This window comes from Cutaneotrichosporon cavernicola (assembly GCF_030864355.1).
Source record: "Cutaneotrichosporon cavernicola HIS019 DNA, chromosome: 7a".
NCBI classification, from domain to species: Eukaryota; Fungi; Basidiomycota; class Tremellomycetes; order Trichosporonales; family Trichosporonaceae; genus Cutaneotrichosporon; species Cutaneotrichosporon cavernicola.
The window spans coordinates 479,757-502,491 of record NC_083399.1 but is presented as its reverse complement, the minus strand read 5'-3'; the positions used below and the strand labels follow the sequence as shown (position 1 = coordinate 502,491).

General features: G+C 58.9%; 5 protein-coding genes across 5 annotated transcripts; 2 read left to right on the top strand and 3 right to left on the bottom strand.

The window, feature by feature from the left end:
• Positions 1 to 110: 110 nt before the first annotated feature.
• Positions 111 to 4,169, bottom strand: dna2 (uncharacterized protein; the record flags this gene model as incomplete). The annotated part of the gene is made up of 6 exons (XM_060603604.1): positions 111 to 1,028; positions 1,063 to 1,323; positions 1,357 to 2,480; positions 2,530 to 2,794; positions 2,829 to 3,485; positions 3,522 to 4,169. The coding sequence occupies 6 exons, from the start codon at positions 4,167 to 4,169 to the stop codon at positions 111 to 113; spliced, it is 3,873 nt and encodes a 1,290-aa protein (XP_060459881.1).
• Positions 4,170 to 4,593: 424 nt separating this feature from the next.
• On the bottom strand, positions 4,594 to 8,416 carry CcaverHIS019_0701870 (uncharacterized protein; the record flags this gene model as incomplete). Its single annotated transcript, XM_060603603.1, has 3 exons — positions 4,594 to 7,789; positions 7,933 to 8,054; positions 8,324 to 8,416. The coding sequence occupies 3 exons, from the start codon at positions 8,414 to 8,416 to the stop codon at positions 4,594 to 4,596; spliced, it is 3,411 nt and encodes a 1,136-aa protein (XP_060459880.1).
• Positions 8,417 to 11,216: 2,800 nt separating this feature from the next.
• Positions 11,217 to 13,622, top strand: CcaverHIS019_0701860 (uncharacterized protein; the record flags this gene model as incomplete). The annotated part of the gene is made up of 3 exons (XM_060603602.1): positions 11,217 to 13,255; positions 13,291 to 13,486; positions 13,521 to 13,622. 3 exons carry the CDS (start codon positions 11,217 to 11,219, stop codon positions 13,620 to 13,622), a joined length of 2,337 nt encoding a protein of 778 aa, XP_060459879.1.
• A 353-nt stretch (positions 13,623 to 13,975) lies between these two features.
• On the bottom strand, positions 13,976 to 14,809 carry CcaverHIS019_0701850 (uncharacterized protein; the record flags this gene model as incomplete). The annotated part of the gene is made up of 3 exons (XM_060603601.1): positions 13,976 to 14,073; positions 14,109 to 14,413; positions 14,454 to 14,809. 3 exons carry the CDS (start codon positions 14,807 to 14,809, stop codon positions 13,976 to 13,978), a joined length of 759 nt encoding a protein of 252 aa, XP_060459878.1.
• A 463-nt stretch (positions 14,810 to 15,272) lies between these two features.
• On the top strand, positions 15,273 to 21,019 carry UBR1 (uncharacterized protein; the record flags this gene model as incomplete). The annotated part of the gene is made up of 4 exons (XM_060603599.1): positions 15,273 to 15,715; positions 15,801 to 16,320; positions 16,356 to 20,830; positions 20,881 to 21,019. 4 exons carry the CDS (start codon positions 15,273 to 15,275, stop codon positions 21,017 to 21,019), a joined length of 5,577 nt encoding a protein of 1,858 aa, XP_060459877.1.
• Between the last annotated feature and the right edge of the window lie 1,716 nt (positions 21,020 to 22,735).

Genomic DNA, 22,735 nt, shown 5'->3' with positions numbered 1-22,735 from the left:
GACAGAGATAGAGATATACCTTACATTTGCATGCATGTATCAGCTACGCTACAGGGCAGTCACAGTCTATGGTTTTCTACAAGAATCGGTTGATACAAGTGTGGTGGAGTCTACTCTCCAGCGAGGAGCTCGGTGATGAAAGGCCTCTTCTCGAGCATCCGCCCGCCGAGGACGCTTCGCCTTTCCTTGTCCGTCGTTTCGTCCGGTACCTCGCCGCCATGCAGACTGGCAGAAGGGGGCAAACGGAGCATCCATCCGCGCGAGTCCATCAATTTCAAGAAATCGGCCATGAGCCGATCACCTGCCAAGGTGCTAGAACTTCCGAAGACGACAAGCTTGGCCTTGGCACGCGTAAAGCTCACGTTAATGCGGCGCCAATCGCGCAGTAGCTCCCCGATGGATCCCGTGTCGTTGGAGCGAACGAGGGAGACGAGGATGACGGCTTTGTCACGGCCCTGCGACTTGTCGGCTGTCAGGACTTCGATGTCGGTCAGGCTGACGCTGTTAAGGCTGGGGTTGGGATTGGAGTTGGGATTGGCCTTGGGAATGGTGTGCAGGACCCTCTGGATGAGTTTAATCTGTTGGCGGTACGGCGTGATGACTGCAATGTCGGACGGAGATGTACCGGAGGCAACTAGAGCGTGGGCGAGAGTGGCGATGAGCGCTGCTTCGGTTGGGTTCTGGACTAGGTCGCCGGCACGTGTCTCTTTGGCTGGGAGGGTGTCCGTGTCAACGAAGACTGCCTTACGTTCCTCCCGCATCAGGTCCTGGACCCAGCAGGTGCTGTCGCATGTCCCGCCGAGAGACTCGCAACTCTGCTGGTCGGAAAGTACAAGAGACTGGTTAGCAACGGCGTCCGAGCCGCAGCGTAGCCGTTCCTCATAGATTAGCGCGTTGGAGACCGTCATAATGTCCGCGTTCATGCGGTACTGCGCGGCAAGTGGGGCGACGGCGGCGGGATGCGCGTCGCTCAACCGACGGAAGAGGGAGATGTCGAGACCGCCAGCGCGGGCTTCAGGTTTACGGACCTGCTGTCAGCTGCTGTTGAAATGGCAGGCTCACGATGGGAGGGAGCTGAAAGTGGTCGCCGACCAGGACGAAGGCATCGGCACACCGCAAAGGACCAAGACACGTAGGCAGCGTGATCTGGCTCGCCTCGTCGACGATACAGTAGTCGAAACGGCGGCGTTTGAAGACCGGGTGCTCGATCGACAGGCAGGTGGCAGCGACAACTGGCGGGGACATGAGGCGGGCCTCAAACTCGTCGAGGGTCGCGGCGGGCCCAAGTGCCTCGAGTGTCAGATGACGCACGGCGGGGTGGACCTGGTGTTAGTTGGCTCACATCAACGTAGTTACCTTCTCAACGTTGCCAAGGCGGAGTACACCAAAGTCAGCACCGATAAGCTTGGAGACGATTGTGTCGACAGCAGAGTGGGTATAGCTCGTCAACAACACACTCTGCCCACGCGCGACGATTGCGCGGATGATTTCGGCGACAGTGGTCGTCTTGCCCGTGCCGGGCATACCGAGCACCAGCGCGTAATCCTTGGCTGTGAGAACCTTGGCCATGGCGCCGCGCTGGTCCTCGTTGAGGTGAGGCGGGATCTCGTGAGGCTTCGGCGCCCGCGTACTGTCGAACCGCGGAGTACCCAGGTCAACAACGAGGGAACGTCGGCGTGAGTCACCCTCCTTAACGAAGAGCTGAGCGAGGTTACCTCGCATGCGCGTCATGCCCGAGCTCAGCTCGTCCTTGTCGATCCGGAAGATGGGAGCGGCAGTGGAGCGTACGCGTTTGAGTTTGGTTTGCACGTCGAGCTTGTTCTGGACGGTGATGGTCACGCTCTCCGCGCTGAGAGAGGTGACGAACCCACGTGCGAGGTAGAGGAGGTCTGGCTCGAGGGAGAGACATACGGGGTCGCTCCGCGCGATGTGACCCGAGAGGAGGGATCCTGCCTGCGGATCCACGCGCCTGAAGGTGTACGCCCAGTGATTGATCTTGCTGAGCGCAGAGCCCTCGTTCTCCTCCTTTGCTATCACCATGTCGGCAAAACAGCGTCCCTTAGCTTGGCGCACATGTGCCCCCATCGTCCACAGTTGAGCGCGCAGACGCACAGTATCCTGCTCCTCAAGTGTGAGGAGACGCTCCCAGTGCCTGAAGAACTCGGCGTGCTCGTCGGTAAGATGAGCCGTCTTGTCTTCATAAATGTCGCCGATGGGATCGTCCTCGATCGGGGGGACTTTGTCGTTCGCTCGCCGGTAGAGCATGCATACTTCTGACGCAAAGCAGTTCTTGCATTCCCGCTGGTTGTCGACAGTGCGCGGGAGGAAGGGCTCGTCGGCGCTCTGTCTCCCACGTACCATCCACTCGGCGAGCTCGTTGCGCGTCTGGACAAGTGCGCGAACCTCATTGGCACGTGCCTCGACTAGCACAATCAAGTCGCGCTGCGAATAGTACAGTAGCCCAGCCGGGACGGGGAGGCCTGGGGTGAGCGACGAGGTTCCTCTAGGACGATCACACCTCTCACGCACCATACCGGTCCTCCATGAGGAGGGTGTACAGTAGCGTCTGCGCGCGGTGCTGTACGCCGCCGATTGACCGCCCCGTCTTGATCTCCATAGGTGCGACGACCTCCTGGCTCTGTCCGTCGCGTTCGAAGATGGCCTGCACGCTCGCATCGACCTTGCCCTTGAGTCCCCACTTCGGGCTCCAGATGTCCTCTTCGACGTCGTGTAGGCCGTTAATGGCAACAGTGCCCACGCTCTCATCACGCGCAGTCACAACGTTGCCTTCCGCCTGGCGTCAGCTAACTGCAAACAACCTAGCTCACTTTCGGCGAGGCCCCGACCCAGCGTCGTCCAAACGAGGCGAATGCGTCCTCCGCACGTCGACCAAGATCTTCAGCCACACTTCCGGGATCGAGCCCGGCACCCCACACCTCGAGGCGGCGTCCGTCCGTGGCTAAATCCGTTGTAACTCGCCGGCGAGTCGCAGCGGGGTCAAACGTGCCCTCGCGCAGGCTCTCCTGAAGTAACCCGTGGAGGATAGTGCCGTACACAATGGGTTTTGAGACCGGCTCGGGGAGGCGCACAAGTTGATTCAGCAGTGGTCGACGAGTGCACGGCATGGCATTCGCTATGCTCGTCATCGTGACGAGGATGTCGGGATGGGCGACGAGATACGAGCTCGTGTCCTTGAACGTGATTGCGATAGGCCCATTACCGGCCAGGTGTGGCGATATGACGTTGACGATATCACCCAGACGCAGGCGGAGGTCCGCCCATCGCTCTGTGAGCTGTACAAGGCGGCGGCCGGAGGGCGTGCCCACGACAAGGGTCTTGCCATACCCCTCGCCCTCATCGAACTCGTCCTCGGGCATGTCGTCGAGTATGCCCGCATGCACGCTCTCGACTGTGCAGCGGACCCAAGGTGTTGGTGCGTACCCGGCAGGGAGAGCGGGTACGTCGGGGTTTGCTATTGGATATTTCTGCCAGTCAGTCAGTGGGAGAGGGGGAGTACTCACGATCGGCTCCTTGAACATTGAGTCATCCAAGCTCGCAAGCGCGTCGAGGTCCCAGTCACCATCATAATCATCGTTACTCCCTTGAATGGCCTCAAGCAGATCCGGAAGAACGCGAGGTGATGTTGGCGCTTCAACAACAAGGCTCGTGGAGTGGGGGACCTTACAACTGGGAGATAGAGAGGGGAGCCAGGCAGGTTCGGCCTTGACACCATTGTACTTGGGCCTCAAGGCCGTCGATGGCGACGACAACGCATTGGGTCGTAGCGTCGCGAGTGGTGGACGCGACGCGTCGGGCTTCGCGGGGCTCGTGGGTGGTCGGAAGTATGGAGTTGACCGGGTTTTGGGTGCGAAGAGCTTGGAGTGCTTGCCTGGCGACTTGATTGGGGACTTGGCTGGCGACTTGACTGGTGAGAGGGGAGCAGGCCGCTTTACCAGCGTCACCTGTGGCCGGGTCGACTTTAATGGTGTCGCTTGAGATGAGCGAGGAGTAAGATTTACAGGCCGTAACGGCGTCTTCTTTGGCGAGGGTTGGCTGGGCGGGTCATCAAAGGCGCTGGCATCAATGCCGGCCAGGAGCTCGGCCATGAACGTATCCTCTGCCGCGCTGTTGAGGCGTTGCCGCTTGGCGCTCCGTTCTGCGAGGACCATCTTCAAGATTCAAGAGGTGCAGAAGCAGAAGGGGGAGTGGTAACCTGAGAGAGGGGAGCGCGTGTGTGTGTGAGAGAGAGAGATGGAGAAGGAGAGAGAGACAGAGACAGAGAGAGAGTAGAGTAAGTCAGAGGATGGGTCTAGAGTGGCAAGCTGTAAGGAAGGATCATGAGCTCATCAGGGAACAAGACATTCGCGTCTGATTATAGTTAGGCACGATCAATCTACGTCACGTGATGTTTGGTCTCACGTCCCAGCATGCCCAGCAACACACTTTCATTCCTACGTTTTGTGTTTTATCTACAACGAGCACGTACGGGTCAATACGATTCTCAACTACAAATTGGAGTCAACAAACAACGGCCAGAGGCAGGGCAGGAGATGGTCGGGGATGGTCAAGCACATGTACAGTCGCGCGAGGCAGCTAGAAGCCATCCTCAGTCTCTTCGTCGGTCTCGTCGACAAACTCGTAGTCGTCAGCAGTGAAGTCGTCGGTAGACGCGGTGCGTGCAGTGCTGCCGTGCGTGACATGCTCAACGTCCGAGAACGAGAAAGTCGACGAGGCGTCGTCGTCATGACCAGCAGTAGACGGCGCGACTGAGCCAAGACGCTCGCTGAGCTCGTCAGACGTCGGGACAGGGCGACCCTCGGTAGGCGTCGGGAGGTAGAACGAGTCGCCAGCCGCTTCAAGCGGAGCGCGAGGAACGACGAAAGACGACGAGGCGGTGCTCTCGCCTGACGACTGGCGCTCCTCGACGTTGAGTCTGATGCGGAGAGGCTGGCCGTACGCGTTGCCCTCATCATCCTCGAAGCGCCAGTGCTCGAGGATCTGGCGACCTGGCATGTGAGGAACCTTGAGGCCCTCAATCGTGACGTTCATGTTCGCGTTCTTTACAATGTCCCCGGGGTGGAGAACGACGTGCACCTTGCAGGCATCGCCGAGGAGGCCCTCCGACTTGTGAACTAGGCGGAGGTTCTTGAAGTCAAACTCGGAACCATCGGCGTAATTGTACAGCTGCCACGTCTTGGTGAACTCGGTACCAGCCGGAAGAGTGGTGCCAGGAAGGATAGTGGAGTGGCGGACCCAGGTGAGGATGTCAAGGGGGTCGGCAGGCTCAGCCTCGATCTCGGGGGTCACCGGACGCTGAAGAGCAGGATCGATGAAGATAGGGTCTTCGGGGGAGACCGGGTTAGCAGCGACAGACTCGATGATCACAGCGATAGGGTCGCGGATGCCCTCCTTGACATCCCCCTTCTCAGTGGTCTTCTCCTTCTCAGTCCTGGGCGCCTCGTCGTCCTTGGTCACAACAGTCGGGCCCTCCTTGGTGTGGATGATGATCTTCTTGGGCTTCTTCACCTCGTTGTTCTTCTCGCGCTCCTCCTTGGCGTCCACCTTGGCCTTCTCAGTCTCGGTTGTCTTCTTGACCTCAGCTTTCAGGTCAAACTCGCGACGCAGGCGTGGGAGTGAACATCCTGGGAACGTGGCAGGCGCAACAGCCGAGGTTGTGATCGGCGAGTCAAGGTCGACGAGAGGCTCCTCCTGGGAGGCAGCTAGCGCAGGCGCCATGTAAAAGATATCGGGTCGCGTGGGAGGAACTTCGAAGCCGGAGGGAACGGTTCGCGGCGACGACTTGGTGGGAATGGAGGAGGTGTCAACCTGCTCAGGGGTCGTCGCGCTGTCCGGGCTCGACGCCGCGTCGTCCTTTGCACTAGCAGCGATGTCACTAATGCTCACAGCCGACATCGACTTGAGAATGGCTTCGACGGCCTTGGCGTAGTCTCCGCCGCGGGTAAACGACTTGGTTGGCATCGGCTTAAGCGTGTACGGGCCGCCGAAGCCGGACGCCGTGGGCGGAGTGGCGAGTTTGGGCTTGGACTCGGCGACAGGAACAGCTGGCTGAGGCTGAACCTCCGGTTGGGCTGGCGCACGGGCCGTGCATGACTGTTTACAGTCGCGCGTGACGCGGTAGCGGCAGTGATCCTCGTAGACGTTCTTGATGGGGTCGAACGACGACTTGGAGTTGATGCGGAGCGGCATCTTGGTCTTGAGCATAGGGTGGCTCTCTGGGTGAACGGGCACAGGTGCCACCTCGCACTTGACGCAGAGATCATAATCGGGACAGTCGGGGTGCATACACTTGAAACGCGGGCCGCGGATGGTCAGGTTGCAGCCATCGCAGATAACGTGAGGGTGGTGGACGTCGTTCTTGGCATCCCAGGCTGCGTTCATAACGAAGTCGGTAGACTTGTGGAGCTTGACAAAGCTGTGATCCGGGTGGACGTTGGGGATCAGCTTGGAGCACGCCGAGCAGCAGTCCCAGTCAGGACAGTTGAGGCACTTGAAGCGCACGCCCACGATCACCTCGTTGCAGATGTCGCACGTAGCGGGGTGACGACTACTCTGGTGAGGGGCACGGGACGACGTACTGCCGCCAAATTTGATTCGCTCCTCGAGGCCCGGGTGGACCATGGCCTTGAACGTGTGCGAACTGGGGTGGAGGGCGTCGGTGTACAGGAAAGGCAAGCACGAGCCACACAGGTCGTAGTCGCTGCACTGCTCACACTTGTAGCGAGTGCCACGGATGCCGGCGAGGCAACCGTCGCAGGTGATGTGCTTGTGACGGTAGCCACCCTTGCCAAGACTGCTCGATGGCTTGGTGTTTTCCTTCTCCGCAGTCTGGACCTGTGAGTCCAGCGACTGCGCAGCCTCCGGTTGAGTATATGCGCCCGGAATGTGGACATCTGGCATGCTGCCAGATGGGCGAATGGGAAGTTCCTCGGACGGGTGAGGCGCAATGCGCTGGGCGAAGCCGTCGAGGGTGTCGGCCAGTTGGCCCTGGAAGTGGTTGAGGAAGCGGTCGAGCAGCAAGCCCATCTCACTAGCGGGCGCACCAGTGAGCTCGGGGGTGTTGAAGAGGTCACGGAACGAGCGCGGACCAGTGCCAGTGGCGTTGGGCGGAGGCGCCGGCTGGGGGAAGCTCGGGGGTGGGGCCGACTGCGCCCACGCAGAAGTGTTGCTGTTGGCCCAGTGCGAAGGGGCGTGCCAGGGGTTGCGCGAGTGGGGCGCACCACCGAGGACCTCGTCAAGGGGAGGGAAGACCGGCGGTGCCATGAAACCGTTGCCGGAGGCGTCACCGAACTGCCAAGCGACGAGTTCGGACTCGGTCTCGGCCATGCGGCTAACGTCGTCGACCTCCTGCGCGTCCGACCACTCGCGGAACGGGAGGCCGGCCGAAGTGGGCCGGATGCGCCCCAACTCCTCGGCGTTGGCGCGGTAACGGCAGCGCGCACCGCGGAGCTTCTCCTCGAGCTCTGGGAGGCCGTTGCGCTTCTGTTCCACCTTGTCAGCCCAGTAGTTGGCCGTGGTGGTGTCGTTGTCGTAGCGAGCCTTGTCAAGCTTGTCCTCAAGGGAGATGAGGATCTGGTGGCGGCGGGTGAGGTCGTCCTCGAGAGTACGGATCTCGTTCTCGAGCTCGCGGGTCTCCACCTGCAGCGTGATGGCGCGGTGGAAGTCGTGGATGGGGTTCATCCTGACGTCCGACGACAAGAGGACAGTGAAGACGAGTGCAGGAGCGGGGAAACCGCGGTAACGGAGGAAGGGTTCTTGAGCTAACTCGTACCTAAATGAGGGCGGAAGCAACAGGTGAGACGCGTCAGCGCTGATGATGTGGAGGTAACATGATGTCGCAAGCGAGTCACCTGTTCCACTTGCCCAGAAGCTGGTGGAATGCGGGTAATGCGCTTGCGCGTTCAGACCACTTACTCGGCCTGGTCACAGACGTGCTGCTTGAATTTGATGCGGGCGGGCTGTGCGTCGTCCGGGAAGAAGAGTACGTTGACCCAGAATGGGTGGGCAGAAGAGGGAAGGCTGAAGATTGCACGGAGCTGTGGATGGAACAATGTGAAGAGATGAAGAGTTGAGATGAGAAAGGGGAATGAGAATGAGAATGAGAATGAGAATGACAGTAAATGGATTGTTTGAAGAGCAAGTCGAGGTGTGCAAGTGTGTCAGCGAATGATTACGCCAGCGAGATTCTGGCCATTGCCACCCAACCCTTGCTTCACTCTAGCCACACCCTTCATCGACGCGGCGCCCCAATGGCAGCTCAGGTTTTGTCACCCGCTGGCCTGTCGCCGAGCCTGAGCCAACTTACCTTTTGCTGTACCTCATCATACGGAGGGAAGCCGTGCGAGTCGAAACTGAGACGGCGCGTCTCTTCGCGCAGAGTGGCTTTGATGACAATCATGTTGCAGGGTCCGTCAAGTGACACCAGGATGCCCACCGGTGGCGCGGGTGGTGTAGGGAGATTATCAAGTCAACTACTTTATGAAGAGGATGGATGACAAGATGGATGACGAGGTCGACAAGGTGCTGTCAGTACTACGGTGGCCGGGTGGGGGGTGGTGGTAGTATGGCAGGTTGACACAGTGACGATACGGCAGGTTGACAAAAGTGACGAGAAGGGTGAGCCGTGAGCCGTGAGCCATGAGCCATGAGAGATCGCATGAGAGATGAGCCATGAGCCACATGCGCCCTTTACGTGGCCCAGAATACAATGACAACGTTCAAGGCCCTTAGGACATGTGATCTTTCCATCACCGCTCATCGTATTAAGCTTCGATTGCTCAGTCCTACCCCGATTCTTCGCCTGATCGCCTTGCTAAAGTGTTGGGTCAGACATTCAATTCAACACGCAACAATGATCTCTGGGTCTGAATACCATCATCGCCATTTTGGTAGCTATCGCTGCCGTCGTTCCATCTCTTCTCTATCTGGTGTACTACAGCTCTGACCAGCTATGAGACAGAGTGGCGACAAAGGCGTACTAGTCCAGACTCACTCAAATGACCACCTGGTCTCGGTTGCCGGACTATGACGTCACTCCCCTGATCTCCTGTGTACAACCCCCCCCCCCCCCCCCCCTTCCCTTCTCAAGCGTCACACCGACCCACGTTGCTGGCCGCAGCTGGCCGCCCCTCCACTCACTTTGGCCATGGCATATGGCGGATGGCTCCCACAGCGACGACAGACGACACTGACAATTGTTACGGTCTGTGCCGTTACCAAATGCAACAGCTCGTTCCCCCATAGGCCAGTCGACGCGACGAGGCCTTTGACGATTTCATGGAAAGGTTTCATGCCAACGCATGTCCCTAGGTCTCATCTCCGTTGGCTTTTAAAGTCGATACCCTGCATCTTGGTGATACATGGGGACTTGTATACGCTGGCCTGCACGTGCCCAGGGCACAGGACAGAATGGCAACCTCTACTGGACTTGCTTCAACCTCTGTGTTTTCTCGAGCAAGCACTGTGCTGAACGTGCCAGATACGACATTCCCGCTTGACACTCCCAAGTGCAGTGTCGCCTTTATCACAGCCACGTTCTTTACCTCTTCTTGATCCTCTCAGTCAAACTACACTGGGCGATGAACCATGTCCCTATGTACACAACAGATGCAGATGCAGATAGATATACGTGCACGTTACCTTTGGCATGTCACTGAACGCATAATCGCAGGGCGGCATGTTGGCCAAAAGGGAAGGTCGAGTGCACGGTGCCAATGTGCCTAGTAAACAGAGTCTGATCGTATCTACGCGTGACCTCGTCCCAACTCGATACCCATACAACCAAAGGTAGGAAAGAGAGGCTTGAGACCAGAGTGCTGGGTGATACCACATAGACCACCTGACCTCCGACCTTGGCACGGCTGGCACGGCTTGTTGTGTTTTGGTACCAGTGCTGCCTATACTCTGTATTCTCCTTAGTGTGCCCAAATGCCCAAGCCGGAATGACGAATCAGCGTTGCCACTTGGCAAGGACAGAGAATGTAGCAGTCCAAGGGCTGTAGAATACGTAGAAAGACGAAGCGGCCCCCGTAATCCCCCCGTATACCCCCTACCAGAGCAGAACTTGGCGAGCCGTCAGTGGTATGATGACCTCATCCGAGGCGCAAAGAGATACCAGATCGGTACGGACAACGACATTGACGTCTACCCCATTCCTTGGACCTTGGACCATGTACCAGTGCCCCGCATCTCACATCTCACATCTGTGTTCAAAGTGGATAGTCATTTGGCCATTCACACTGTTAGTTCACTTGTCGCCACTCATTTAGTCTTTTCAACAATTGCGATCTAGACCCAACAAGAGGCCAAGAGGCCAGCTAAGACAGTACGCAAAGTAACCAACGACCTTGCAAAGCTTACAATTGAATCTCCTACTGGAATTGCATTGGATTACTTTGGCCCCAGGGGGACCCCATTACAACTATCTATCCCCATTAACAAACTAGGTGTGGGAACTTTTGCCTCCGCTCCGTCACCCCACGCCCACTCGCCGCCCAACCACCTCTTTCCTCTACGGCCTTCCCCTCACTCTATCTACCTTTGGGCCTCTGAACCTCGACCAACCAACTATTACCTAGAGCCCACCACAATCCATCCAAGTCTTCATCCTCTCATCTCACTTCATCCACTAGCCTCATCAACATATCTGGTCTCGTGTCATACAACGACACGAGACCCTCGCTTCCTTCCATCAACATGTCAGATGCGGCGCCAGTCCCACCCTCGCCAGGTCCCCTGGTGCCTTCGCCCAACCTACCCGCTACATCGACACCTCCCCCACAACCACACTATCGCCCATCTCCAGTTCGCTCTTTTACCGTTCACAACCCATACCTGTCCACCGTCAAAGAACGTGCAACCTCGCAACCTCCCGGAGATCGACAGCCAAACTCGTCCCCAGCGTCGGGACGAGGTAGCCCAGGCATGAACGGGAGCGACTTTGGTGTCATTGGCGGATCTCGTACTCCAACTGGCGGCAGAGCTGCTGTGGGCTATTCCGCACCAACGCGCGCAAGCAGTTTCTCGGTGGCTGAAAAGCTGGATCAAAAGGTGAGTCGACAAGGTCTGATCTGGTCTGTTTCAGTTTGGTATTACAAGCTGCAGACTAGTGTTGTGTGAGATGAGACTGGGCGCTGAATGTGGGATTACAGCAATCGTCTCTCATCCGGACACTCTCATCGCACATGGAGGAGCGCACCATGCCACGCACCACCTCTCCTTCTCAGTTCCCGACCTTTTCTCCATCCTCATCGCCATCCACCTCTCCCACCCTCTCTGGTCAACACGCACTCCCAGACAGTACTGGCGCCCAATATTCGCCCCCCATCGCACCCGCCAACGTTTCGCGCTCGCGTTCCCAGTCGATGGCGACTGGAAACCGCCCGGACCGCAACTTTATCAAACCCATGACAACCTTTGACTCGCCCACCAGCGTTAGGTTCGAGGAGCCATGGCCCAGCAACAACGACGCCAGCAACATGTCACCGTTTGGCGGCAACATACGCACCTTTGGTGAGGCCGACGAACAACCGCAGCGCCCCACGGCCACCCAGGCGGCGAGCTTTAGAACGCCCCAGGACCCTACGTTCGGCTCGCGTGCTGCATGGAAGTCTCCCACGACCTCGGCACTCACGGCCTCGGTCAGCAAGGCACTCGGCTCCCAGCCCAGCTACTCGTCGGTCGTGGGCGGATTCGATGATAGTACCAACGGCGGTCGCTCTGGCACCAACAGCCGTCGCCATTCAATGTCGGTCGTCGGGGCTGGGCCTCGGCGTGGGTTCGGCTACAACGAGGGCCAGGCAATGAGCACCCTCAAGGCTTCGTCTCGGCGCGGCGTTACATCCATGGGGTTCACTGACGAGGAGCTTCTCCCGGAGCGCCTTAGCAATGCGCTGAGCCTCACACAGGTGGACGAGCCGCACAGCGAGACAGAGGTCGCTACCAGCCTGCCCATGTTCACCCCGCAGATTGGCGAGCCTCCGCGTAGCATCCCGCGCTCCAACCCCGCCCCTGCCGACCCGTTCTTCAGCTCATCGCAGGAGAAGCAGGAACGCAGCAAGTTCAACTTCGAGAACACACGTGGCCGTGCATCTTTCTCGATGCCTCCTGGTCCCGGATCTGGCTCGAGCCCTGACTCTGGCCGCGAGGCTCACCGTCCTACCCCCGTTGGTGCACCGGTGCGTGCTCCGGCGCCCGGCGCTGGCGCCTTTGGCAACCCGATGTACGACGCACGCTTCGGTGCGCCCTCGCGACCTGGGTTCCCCGGTGGTCCTTTCTCCCAGCCGCCTATCGGTCCTGGCCCCACCTTTGGCCGCCCGCCCTCTGGCTTTGGCGGCTTCTATGGCGGCGTCGGCCAGCAGCAGGGTGGGCCGCGCCCTCCTTTCCCTCAGAGCGGTGGCTTCGGCGGCATGGGTGGCGGCATGGGCGGCATGGGCGGTATGGGTATGGGCGGCATGGGCGGCATGGGCATGGGCGGCGCTATGGGCGGCTCTGTGGGCGGCGGCATGGGCCCAGGGTTTGCTCCTGGTCCCGGCGGCTTCCTTGGTGGCCCTGTTCCGCCCGGCCCTGGCCAGCTCACCGGCAGCGGCTTCGGCGGACCTGGCAGCCAGCCCAACTACTTTGCTCCCCCGCCTTCGGCACCCGGCGCGCCTACATCCCCGTCGTCATTCTCCTCGCTTTCACTGGCAGACCTTGGCAAGGGGATCCCCCTCACCAACCTTGCCCCAACGACGCCCCTCTACATTGTCACCTTCAAGGCCGGCCGCCGTGACGTCTTCTATTGCCCCGACCCGACGCTGCTGATCTCAAATGGCGACCGCGTCATCGTCGAGGCGGACCGCGGCTCGGACCTCGGCACTGTGGTGTACGACCAGCTGACGCCCATCGACGTACGCGAATGGCAGGAGAAGCAGGCCACCCAGGCTCTACTCCATGGCGCTTCTCCCCACCAGCCGCCTGGCATGACGCTCTCTGGCGCCGACCAGCAGCAGCCTCCTCCGGGCAACTCCAACGGCATTACTGGCCACAAGCGAACCAACAGCGGCCCCGTCCGCCCGCCAGCCCCTGGTCAGCTCGACTTCTCTGGCTCTGACCTCAACACGCTTCTCTCCGGCGTCGGCCCGAGCGGTAGCCAGATGGACATGGGTGGCGGCGGCATCGGTGCGCGTGGCCCGCTCGCCAAGGAGATCATGCCCAAGCGCATCTTTACCAAGTCTAGTGGCGGACCCGAGGAGCAGGCGTAAGTCGCAACTCACTGGAAGCAGCTGACATCAGCCGCATGGTCGAAAAGCTCAAGGACGAGTACGACGCAATGTTGATCTGCCGCGAAAAGGTCGTGCAGCGCGGCCTGCCGATGCAGATCGTCGACGCCGAGTACCAGTGGGATAGGCGCAAACTCACCTTCTACTTCAAGGCTGAGAAGCGTGTCGATTTCCGCGAACTGACCAAGGAGAACTTCCGCATCTTCAAGGTGAGATAACGCCTTGTTCCACTGCTGACAGCAGTCCCGTATCTGGATGTCGATGGTGCCCAAGGACGACCCTCGGGGCGGGCCTGCGTCGCCGGGCGCGGCGCCAGGCGGCCCCTCGAGTGCGATGCCTGTCTGAGCACCGCGCTACAAGCTACCGCAAACATAGAGCCAAGACATTCCGCCTTTTTTAAACTTTCTCCCCAACGTCGCGGTGGGTAGGTCTTCTGGCCGCCGCGTCGTCTTTTCCGCGTAAGAGCGAGAGACCGTAGAAGTTACTTTAGTGTACGATAGAAGCGTGTACGGGGATGCTATTGCGTGCAGGTTGCCAATGCCGGTTGAGGTGCTCGCAAGTAGCGTGTGCAAGTTACAGCTTGGTCTGACCGCGTGGACCCACCCGCCTTTGACCACCTGCCTGAGACGTTCTGATTTTCTCTCCCGGAACTTGTGCGGAACCCCAACAGCGAATCTAAATGACATTTATACAACAATCTAGCGTGCAGGTGGAGACATGGGTCCGAGGATGCTTGCAGCGCCGGCACTGTCCTTGCGGCTCGTCGTGTTCTTGACGGTACGGATCTGGAACGTGCCTTGTTATCAGCGTGGTTAATGGTATATGGCTTACACTGCGGCAACTGCGAGCTCTCGCACGTAACAGTTGTGTGCATACCCAGGCGCGCTAGGGCGCCCTGGATCAGCGCCTGGGGAAACACGAGGTGGTGGCGGGCGGCGTCCAGGTCGGCAGCAGCGCCACGGAACGAGCTGAGTGACTCGAGCGGTGGGAATGCATGGCTCTGCAGCACAAACACACCTCGGTGGTTTGTTCGGAGATTGTCTATCTGCTTGCCGTAGATGTACAGGAAGAGGTCCTTGCACACAAACTTGATCATGTCGAGGTGCGTCGCGAGAGGTGGCCGGGCCGCCATGAGCCTGGAGTCAGTTCAGCTGCATTTCTCATCTCTTCACTCACTTCTCTGCAATGTATCCACCGACCATGTATCCGATACGCTCGACGCGTGTAGCGACCGCCGCGTCGACAAGGAGCGGCATATCCGCGGCGGCCTTGTCCTTGCCCTTGTTCCCGACGTCGAGCATGTTCGAACTCTCTCCCTCGGCTTCAGTCTCCGCCGCTATCCTGCGCCGGACGGCGGCTGCAGCGCTGTCGGCTAATGCACTGAGCGCCGCGGGGAGGAGGTAGGCTGGGAGCGAGGAATCGACGAGTAACGGCGTGGGGGTCGCCAACTGGTGCACTGCTGCTGGAGCCACGGGGGCGATGGGCGCGTGCGGCGTGGTTGCGCTCGATGGAGGACGGTGGCCTTGGGACATTGTTTTAGATACAATTCAATTGAATGAAACGGAAGTGAGATGTAAGCTGCGATTCAAAGACCAAGTCTAGACGCGTTGGACATGCCTCGATGACCTACATGGGTTGTGTATCCACGTGGCATAAGCCAATGACGTGTGATACCCCACACGATGGTGGGCGTTGACCCCACTTTCCGCCTCTTCAATTGTATGTAGCTCCTTTGATGACACGCACCCGCAACCCCGCCCCGCCCCCGCACCCCCCTCTCGCGCGCCGCGCGTACAATCACATTCACCATCACTCCTTCCTTCTTCACCATCATATACATAGTCACCATCACCTCCTCTTAATCCTCCTCGCTACATCGACCAGCATTCTACCCCTCTTTCTCCGCCTCGCTCTCGCAACACTCAAGGAACGCCACCTCCTATTCCCTTAGCTTCCTTGCCATACTCCCGTGCCGGTCGCGCTCCCGCGCGCACCATGGCACAGCACTTGCAACAACAGCTCCAGACTGAGCTGGCCGAACTCTTGGCCACCCAGCATATAACCGGCGGGGTGCCGTGTCCAGAATTTTCGCCCCACGAACGCGCCCAGGTCGTCCGACAACTGTACAAGACGATTCTGAATCAGCCCGAGTGGGTCGACGCCTTCTTCCCCGATGCCGAGGACAGCCCCAACGCCGACGGACAAGGTCCGTCATCTAGTGCACCGTCGTCACCTGTCCCGCCATGGGACGAGTTGCGCGAGTGGCTCATCCCCATGAACGACTCGACTTATGAACCGCAGCGCTGCTGGTCCTTGCTCGAGACGCAGCGCGGGATTGAGGAACAAAACCGCAGAGCCGGTCGCCCTGGACGTAAACCCAAGCTTGGGGCCGTCTGCGGTAAGGTTCTCCAGCGCTACGACCGGACGTACATCTGCAAGTGAGTCGTGTGAGATCGAGGCCACCGATTCTCTAATGAATCGTGCCTGGGAGGGTTATGACCGAATGGCGCTCGCTGACTCCAGGACATGTGCCAAGGACTCGTCCTGTGTGCTCTGCATTGATTGCTTCCAGGCAAGCGACCACGAAGGACATGAAGTACTCTTCGGGCTCTCGTACACGTTTGCTGCTGTGTGTGACTGCGGCGACTCGAGCGCGTGGCGCGACAACGAGCACCTCGGTTGCGCTCACCACCCACCAGTGCGTGATGGCGAGGTGCGCCGCCCAAAACCCAAGACGCCGCCATCGGAGCTGTGTAAGGCTCTGTACGAGACGATTGTCATGTGCGTCGAGTACATTGTCGCAGCGTTTGAGCACTCGGCGTTACCCAACGACTATGGCAAGCTGCCAGCGACCCGCGAAGAGATGGCTGAGGGCAACATTCCGTCCGCCGAGCCGGCCGAGGCACGGGGAAAGGGGCCTTGGGCGATCGTCGCATGGGCGGACGAGCGTCATGTTCTGCGCGAGGTGACACGCCAGTTCCGCGACGCCACGGGCGTGTTATGGGATGTGGCAGAACGCGACGCCAAAGAATGGGACGAGGTGGTGAGTACCTGCCAGCGGCTCATGCTGATATGCAGGGCCGTAAGATCATCACCGTCACAAACTCGGATGTTAGCGCGTTCCACCACGCCTCGATGCTCCAGCAGATCGACATTGGCGTCACCATGCACCACGCGTACGACGTGTACCGCGAGGACGTGGCAGGGCTGCTCATTCAATGGCTGAGCGACATGTGCAAGACGACCATCTGCGGCGAGGAAGACCTGGTACGGAGATACATCGCCATGGCTTTCTTCCAGCCACGGAACCCGCGCCCGCAGCCAGACGTTGGCTCGGCCCTCGCACCCGACCTCGCCGACCTGGAGGCCAACGGATCAAAAGTCAAGCGGTTCGACTGGCTAATGCGTCTCGACGTGCGGCTGTGGAAGCGTGCCAAGTGGCAGTTACGCGAGATCTACGCAGGAATCTTCGTGCTTGGCTGGGACGTCAAGCGCCAGCTTGCGACGCGCTATTCGGTCAACTACGGGCACACGTTCGAGCACTATCTCTACCAGGATCGCGACGACTCGAGCTTGGCATTCTCAATGTCCTACATGCTACTGGGAAGAAGCTCGGCATGTGGCGAAGCCATTGTCGAGAGCCAGTTGTTCCGGTCCGTCCTGGAAACGGCGTTCAACTACTTCTCGATGCGGCCCACCAAGGAGGAATGGAACCCGTCCGACGTCCAACGGTTCGACATCGACTCGCCAGCCTTCAAAGGCAAGAAGGGGTTAACTCTTCTGAGCCACCTCCGCGCGCTCCTCAAGTATAAGGAAGTCAAGGCCCAGATTGTTCGCGACCCGCAGCTGTTTCACAGAACGCTCTCCTTCCTCAACCACTTTGTCGGCATGCAGTCGCAACGTCGCGAACTGGAACGCCATGTCGAGTACGAGGTTGACTGGATAAAGTCACTCAGCGTGCTGCCCGACCTTAGCAAGTTGGCACGCGAGTTTGGCGAGTCGTTCCAGCTCTCGGATCCAGAACGGTTACTCACTGCCATCCGCATGGTCGAGCGGCGTATCGTGGACGACCAGACTCTTCAGTCTACAACTCTTGATCGGGCAATGTACAACGGGCCCACCTTTAAGACGGTCGAGAGAGTTTTCCGCCCGGGAACGTCGTACAATGTCCTCGACATCAACGTCACGCGAATCACTGGCTTCTCCTTCCACCACTACATGCACCTCGTCATGGCCGAGCTCGTCAAGTCGTTCGCTACGGTCTGCTTCCCCGACTCCTCAAACTGTTCGCCAACGAGGTTTGCCGACGCCTTCTTAGCGTCGGCCTCCGGTTCCAACTCCCCCGCAGTCGCTTGGACGATACCACCATACTTGATCGAGTTCCCGCTCCAGAAGCACGTTGTCTTGTCGCAGATCAGATTGTCCATGTGGAACAAGAACGGCGCAGCGATGCGCCACCAGTACCACCACTACCGCGAGTTGGCTCAACGCGAGTTCACCATCGACCAGGAGTTCTTCCTCCTGCAGTTCGCGCTCTGCATAATGGACCACGAACAGTTCCTCACAACCGTCATCGAGCGATATGGCTTGAGCGACTTCTTCCGCCGCGACGTCATGTCACCAGAGTTGTGGGAGGGCGACATGGACCCGCGCGACGCCGTCGCGATGCTTGAGGAGCTGATGCTGCTCATCATCTACCTCGTCTCGGACACCGCCGTCATCAATCGCCTCGAGCCGCGCGACATTACGCGCAAGCACATCATCCACTCGCTCGCTTTGGGGTCGCTATCATACTCGGAAATCGTGCGCAAGCTACCAGAACGCTCGCACGAGAGAGGCAGTCTGATCCCGATCCTGGACGAATTGGCGTCGTTCCGCCCTCCGACCGAGACGGCCATGGGGTCGTACACGCTCAAATCCGAGTTCTTCGCCGAGGTCGATCCGTACTGGCGGCAATACAGTCGAAACGAGCAGCGCGACGCAGCACAGGTGCTGGTGGAACGAGCAAAGAAGGACGACCCTTCCAATCCCCACCCCGTCATCAAACCCTTGTCAGTCCGCGTACCGTCATACCCTGGGCCCTTCAGCAACCTGGCCGACTTCCTCCGGACCCCGACTGCGTCGGCACTAGTGTACTGGTCCCTGGGTCACTGCATCATTATGGCAACTCCGGCAGACTGGCCGGGCAAGTTTACCAGCCAAGGGCAGCAGAGCGGCCACCTACTCCCGTCGATGGACGCGCTCCTCAACCTGTCTCTCCACCTCGCTATGATGGCGCTTGACGCAGACCCCTCAGGATTTGCGATGCGCTGCCTTGAAATCATTGAGACCAGCGGATCGATGAGCATATTCCAGAACCTTTGGTTCATGCAGACGAACACGCCGTTCGAGGTCTTCCGGCCCAAGATTGACTATATCCTTGACCGCATCGTCGAAAATTTGCCAGAGAACTATACCATCGACTACCGCGCTCAACGCGACTCGCGCATCGCGGCGGCCGCAAGAGACGTGGCAACGCAACAGGCCAATAGCGCAAGGGCGCAGGCCAAGGCTCGCCAACAAGCTCTCAAGGCCAAGTTTGCGCAGCAGCAGGCCAACTTCGCCGCAACGTTCATGGACGACATGGATGAAGAGGAGGAGGAAGAGGAAGAGAAGCACCAGTACGGTCAGTGCATCGTTTGCCAGGAGCCTGTGCATCCGGGCCGCACTGGTGGCATGCTCGCTTTCCTCCAGCCAAGCCGCATCATCCGCGACGCAGTGACGGAACGAGATTGGTATGAGGAGGTGCTCCAAACTCCGTCTGACCTCGACCGCAACACACGTTACTTGCGCTTTGGGATGGGCACGACAGGCGAGCCGCTCAACACTGACGCGTACCCACCGACAAATATGCGGTTTGGTGTCTACGTCTCGGCCTGTGGCCACTTAATGCACGACCACTGTATATTACAGCACAACGAAGGTACGCGCACACGTCAAGCGAGCCAGGTCCAACGCCACCAGCCGGAGAACGCGATGCGCTACGAGTTCATGTGCCCACTGTGCAAGAGCATTGGCAACATTCTTGTTCCTCTCGACCGGACCGCCACACCCTTAAGACCAATGCCCGCCTCCAAGGTCGCACCGGGTTTTCCCCCAACGCTCAGCGAGCGGATCCGCGCTGTGAGTGAGGAAGGCCTCTTACGCGTATCCGACTCCGCCAAGATCTGGGACTTCCATGTCGAAACGGGAGAGCTTGTGCCGTGGTTTACAGACTGCGAGTTCCAGCGTCACGCGTTAGATCCCACGTACCGCAAGACGCACAAGAATGTGCATCGCATGGTCGACCGCATCCGGCAGCTCACTCGGCCCTTATCTGAGCAGTCGCAGAGAATCCGCAACAAGAAGACACACATGTACCTCGCCGACGACCTCGTTGGCTACACAGTGTCGGTGTGCGAGATCACACACCGTGGGATGGCGACCCCTGGCGCGACAGTGGCCGAGCAGATCCCGGAGACGGGTCTGAAACTCATCAAGCACCTCATCGGGACGCTCCAGCTCGAGCTCGATCTGTTCTTCGGCACCAAGACGGATCGCACGCCTTTGCGTGTGGGTCTGTTCGCGCGCTTCCTCCCGGACTGGTACCGCTCCGCCACGCTGCCATCACCGTTACTGTTCCGATTACCGCTTGGAATGGTAGTCGAGGCGGCTGCCATTGCGCCTGATTTGCTCCAAGCCGTCATTGTCATGTCGTACTACGCGGAGCTTACGCGCACTATGCTGGGCCTGTCGGTCTTCATCCGCCGATCGCTCTCCGGCCGCAGTGCTCCCCAACCACGCACGGAGCCACCACTTGACGCATCACGAGAGGACGCACTGTCCGTGTTCGGCAATTACCGTCAGTCCATGATTACGGTGTTGCGCAACGCCGGCCCGTTCGTCGACATTGAAGCGGTCTTGGGGCTCATCTCGGACGAAACGGTGGCCAGGCTGCTGTACGCGTTCACTCTCCCCTTCCTCCGCCGCTCCGCCATCATCTACTACGCCGTCAACAACTCGTACCCAGTAACAAACCCCGACTATATTGTCACCGAAGGGTGCGAATATCGCCGTCTTCTCAGCCTTCTGGGCATTCCCAGTCCAACCGAGACGTTGGGTAATTTGCACTCGACCGAGACGCCGATCGTTGCACGATGGCTCACACAGTGGGCCATGCAAGGACGCATCCTCCCGCCGCTCGAGTACCCCGGGACGTACGAGCTCATGCGGCTGCCCGAAGCATACGAGGTCGCAGCCATTCGATACGCCGGCGAGCGTTGCGACGTCTGCGGCATCCGGCCCAGCTATCCAGCTCTGTGTCTGTTCTGCGGTCGCATGGTGTGTTTGGCGGGTGACTGCTGCTCCGAGGGTGAGCAGGGAGAGTGCAACGTCCACATGAGAGAGTGTGGCGGTGTTGTGGGCATCTTTGCCGACATCAAGCGCTGGGTGATCCTTTACCTCTTTGCAGGTTCCGGCAGCTTTGGCCCGATGCCATACCTCGACCAGTTCGGCGAGCTGGAGACGAGTCTCCGGTGAGTTTGGTCTGACACCACTAACAAGCGGGCGCAAAAGCTGACACCAGTCGCGGACATCGGCAGCGTATGCACGTTGGGCGGTTTGAGGAGTTACGAAGGAACGTATGGCTGCAGCATGGGGTGTCAACGTTCTGTGCTCGCAAGTTGGAGATGACAAACGACGGGGGTGGATGGTCGTGTCTGTAGAGCGCTTACATCTTGCATTTTCGTTAGAGAGCATGAGACGCAGTACATGGCTCTACGGCCTTGCAGGGCGAGAGCACCACATCGCCCATCACTATCATCAGCAAACTACAGGTTCCCGCGACAAGGGGGAGAGACAATGAGAGGAGCTCGGCAGCCACAACTCTGGGTGCTACACCACATGCTTGCTCTCGATGTGAGGCCCTGGCACCCATCAGGTCGTTGTGTGGTACTTTGGATCGCGATCCAGCGAGTATAAATATTGCCAAAGACTGGTCAGAAGACGAGGTGAAAGAGCGGATTAGAAGAGTTAATTGATCAGTTCGATCTCCCTATATCAGGTCCAGAAGATATTAAAAGATATCTGTCAGGAACAACACCGTTGGTGAAACGGTATCATGCGTCGTTGCCATCGACGCGGCAGGGGTTCGACTCCCTTACGGTGTATTTTTTTCGTCCTCACAACACGTTTACGAATTTTGTTTCGTCTTTTTACGCCACGGCGAGCTTTGGTAGTGATATAAGTGGACGCCATAGCGAAGCATCGTTCACATGGTGTGAATATGTGTTTGTTCCCCGCTGCGAGAAAGCCGAGGGCAAGACTCCTTACAGCGTTACTTGTGTGTGGCTCTCGCTTTTGCCTTGCCCTTGGAGCCACGCTCACACCACGCCCTCGCAGCCCTCGCAGCCCTCGCAGGATGGGGTTCCAAGATCCATCTTCTCCATCTTCTCCATCTCCCGATATCGGGAAAGAATGTGCACGAGATTGAGGAAGTATGATGGCAGCGCTTTTGACGCCACAGCCAGCATGTGAGAAACCACGTCACTGTGAGAGACTGAGCCCAGAGAGTCTGACTGGAAACCCCGCTCTCCCCAACAACCTTGTCGAGCTCAACCCCAGTCGGGCCGGGGTCGCAGCAATCCGAACCGGGCGCCGAGGTATGGTGATGGCAAGGGCCTTTGGTTTGACTCGTCTCCAGCTCGCCAGACTGCCAAGCTGACAACGTTCCCACGCCCTTCCCGGTTTGCCGTTCTACTGAACAGCTAGCCAGCTGTTGGAATTGTTGGCCACCCTTTCATGTTCCCTGTTGAATAGGGGTCCATCATCGGTCCCCAATGAACAGACAATGAGAAGTTCTGTTACGCTTGGGGAAACCCAGGGCGTTTGCACCCTCAACAGAGGTCTGTGCTGACTCAGATGTTGCTCGATGCCATCACTGGTCGCTGGTAGCCGCTAGCTGGCTGGATGCAAGACATGAAACAGATCCGAGGTAACAAGCAGGTGTCAACGGCCGACGGCCGACGGCCGTCTTTGGCAGATCACAATCACTGGCTCAATGGAACTGATTTGGTAGGGAAACGGGAATGTAGGCGCTGGCGCATGACTGTAAGACCTGTAGAGCGCTCCACCGTGGTTCCGCGGCAATTGGGGCTGAACGGGCAGCCGAGATACAGTACTGCTGACCACTGCTACAGAGGTGAGAGGTGAGTAAGGGCTCCTGGTTGTTAGCAGGATACAAGAGGGAGATTGGGGTTGGTCAATTGGCCGCTGGCCGCAGGATTGTAAGAATCCTGTGCGGATCTGGATCAGTTCAGCACAGAGGTTCTGCCACTCCACCTTCGGATAGCGCCGTCTCACAACTTGTCTGTTCCTCTACTGCATCCTGCCGGTGGCAGCCAAGAAACGAAGCTCCCTAACAAGAATTGGCGCGGCGCGAC